Source organism: Sinocyclocheilus anshuiensis, unplaced genomic scaffold (assembly GCF_001515605.1).
Source record: "Sinocyclocheilus anshuiensis isolate Anshui unplaced genomic scaffold, SAMN03320099.WGS_v1.1 scaffold784, whole genome shotgun sequence".
Taxonomy (NCBI): Eukaryota; Metazoa; Chordata; class Actinopteri; order Cypriniformes; family Cyprinidae; genus Sinocyclocheilus; species Sinocyclocheilus anshuiensis.
In genome coordinates this window covers 818,401-821,317 of record NW_015554160.1, presented here as the reverse complement: position 1 = coordinate 821,317, position 2,917 = coordinate 818,401, and the positions used below count along the sequence as shown (strand labels likewise).

Sequence of the window (2,917 nt, the reverse complement as noted above, 5' to 3'; positions counted from 1 at the left end):
GCTACAATCCATCACGCTCCCTAAGGTCGCAAAACACTGGACTTTTGGTAGTACCTAGGATAGCAAAGGAGGTAGAGCTTTTTCGCAATTGGCTCCCAAACTCTGGAATAGCCGTCCTGATAACATTGGTTGGAACAGCAGCTACGCTAATTATGTCTCTATTTGTTTCTCTGTTTCTGCCATGGGATTGACATCCCGTACATATGTACATTAACTGACATAGTCACCATTGATAAGCTGCTACTAAATATATTGTAGAAACTTAATTTTCTGTAAAGCTGCTTTGCAACGATTTGTATCGTGAAAAGCGCTATACAAATAAACTTGAACTGAATTGAATAATACTAAAATATCACTGGTGAGAGTTTAAAGGGATAGCTCACCCAAAAATGAAAATTTGTCCATCATTTAAACACCAAAATGTTGTTCCAAACCTTCTGTGGAACATAGAAGATGATATTTTGAAGAATGTTGGTAACCAAAAAGTTTTAGTCTTTTATGTCTTTTTTTTCATTTCTGGGTGAACTATCCCTTTAATTCTGCAGGACTGAACAGCACAAGTGAAGGAAAGTGTGAGATGTGTGTGTTCTTGTGTTATACACTCACATGATCGCAGGCATTGGGGTCGCCACCATCTGCTAAATATTTCTCAACAACAGGCATTTTATTCTCTGTGACAGCCTTTAGGAACAAAGCCTGGTCCACTGTTTCAGGCTAAAATAATGTTAGGTTATAATTAAATCTCAAATCTTTATGATATATTCATATTAAAATGATATAGCCATATTTGTAATGCATTATGGAAGGAGTTCCTCACCAGGATATCAGGCTCTGGCTGTTTCTTTGACATTTGAATCTTCCTTTCCTTTCTCCTCTTCCTCAGCTGCAAAATATTGAAGAGGTCTTCTACAGTTTCTAATTTTAGCTTTCCTGATTGGTCAACCTAAAAAAATGACTATGTTACGAATTTGTAGCCATGTTCACTTTTATCAAGTTGTATTCATTCTTACATTGAGTTTGAGGTTCTCTTCACATGGTTTGATGTCATTCTGGGTGGTGTCATTCAGGTCCTTTTGTGTCTGAAGTCCATCCTGTTTCTCCTGGATGATGCTGGTTTCATATTCTCCTGCACCAAACACCTCTGCACAGGCACCTCCTGACACCTTTCCCTCACCTCTCTTCCCAGTGACCTGTGATTGGACATGACGCTCATCATTCTTGGATTTCATATATGTATGAATTAAAGTCAATGGAGCACAAGCAACTGTGGTCTAGTGTGACCACAGTATGTACACACTCATTTTCAAGGACTGAACAGCTTCCATGGAAAGAACAAGTGTGCAGTTTAAAGCAGATGTAGTTTAATTTAGTGATTGTGTGGGTGGGGTGGAGAGAGTGTTCAGCTGTTTTGAGAACCTAAAAAAATAATTACAAACATTTGTGTCATTTCAGTTGTTTAAAATAGGAGGACAGGCCTGTGCAGTTGGGTCATTCTAGACACCCTGGATCTTAATCGCTGACAGATATTTAATAACATCACACTGCTCCATCCCCCTCTCGCACTCATACTTTTTTTCTCTTCTATGCATTTTTTTCTTTTCTGTACTTTCTTTCTGTTTGTTATAGCCTATTCTTTATTTCTTTCCTTTTCTTATAATAATATGTAAACACAAACATTTTTCTTTTGTATATTTTATTATGCATTTTCCTTATTGTAACTTCTCTCTTTATGTACTGCCTTTCTTTTTCTTATGTTTTTCAGTTCTTTTCATTGTAAATGCTACAGATTTAGTATTCTGTAACAATAAGCAGTGTTATTTTAGTATTACTGATATACTGTTACAGCATATTAATATTTTTAATTCACTTTTAATTTTATATTTTTTATTTATTTAAATTTTAAGTTATGTTTTAGTTTTGTTATTTTCTTTTAGCTTTATTTTTGTTTAATTTATTTCAGTTTTAGTAATTTTAGCATTTCATAATTTTTTTTTTAATTAGCATTGCTGTATTTCAACTGTATCCTATAATTTTAGTTAACAATTTTCGATAACACTTTATTTTAAGGTGTCCTTGTTACACAAGTTACATGTACTTACTATTACAATAAAAACAAATTATGCATTATGCAAGTAACCCTAAACCAAACCCTAACCCTAAAAATATAGTAAGTATGTGAAGTTAATTAATGTAACTCAGTACTTAAATGTATAATTACACTGTAACAAGGACACCTTAAAATAAAGTGCAACCCAATTTTCTTTATCATATATCTTTATAGCTAATAAGTTTCGTTTTGTCTTACAACATTTCAGCATAAACAGCTTTGTTAAATTTGTGTATGTGCTTTTCTAAGTAAACACACGCATTTGCATGGGATTTTTGCACGTTTATCTTGCACAAAATTCTAACAATATAAATCTTGAAGTTAGCTGATAACATGTCAACATTCAGATGAGACTCCCAGAAAGCACTGCATGCATCAGCACAAAACTTACCAGCTCTTCAACACGCAGCAGTCCCATGATGTCTATGATCTGGAAGTTTGTGTCTTCAGCTCTTGTCGGTTGCGCGTTTTGCTGTAAGGCTGTCAGTGGTGATATGTAGTTGTCTCTGTGGTTAATTAGAGTCCCAAAGCGATCGGTGTTGCCTGCTCAGCTCCCTGATGATCTGTGCATCATCTCTCCATCACCTCCCTTATATATAGGCTATACACGGTTCCAGAGTCTGGCGCGGTCCATAAAAAAGTTAGATCATGTTCCTTACTTTCTCTTCCACTCTTTCACCGCCCACAAAATTCCAATGGCGCGAGACACCTTCATTCATCCTTTCCGATCATCTACTGAATCCCGAGCAAGCGATGACTGCACGAGGCAGGAACGCGCGGCTTCCGTTCTGGAATGGACGTCGCAACTCG

The 2,917-nt window shown here is 36.1% G+C and overlaps 1 protein-coding gene across 1 annotated transcript in view; it reads right to left on the bottom strand.

The window, feature by feature from the left end:
* The window catches only part of LOC107670825 (ankyrin repeat domain-containing protein 1-like), a 6,998-nt gene extending 4,339 nt beyond the window's left edge, over window positions 1-2,659 (bottom strand). The window contains exons 1-4 of the mRNA XM_016463594.1: window positions 2,499-2,659; window positions 1,011-1,190; window positions 818-943; window positions 607-714 (exon numbers count right to left, since the gene is read on the bottom strand). Of these exons, the coding sequence (XP_016319080.1) occupies window positions 607-714; window positions 818-943; window positions 1,011-1,190; window positions 2,499-2,525 (441 nt within the window). The 5' untranslated portion in view covers window positions 2,526-2,659. The remainder of the gene's footprint in view (window positions 1-606; window positions 715-817; window positions 944-1,010; window positions 1,191-2,498) is intronic.
* Between the last annotated feature and the right edge of the window lie 258 nt (window positions 2,660-2,917).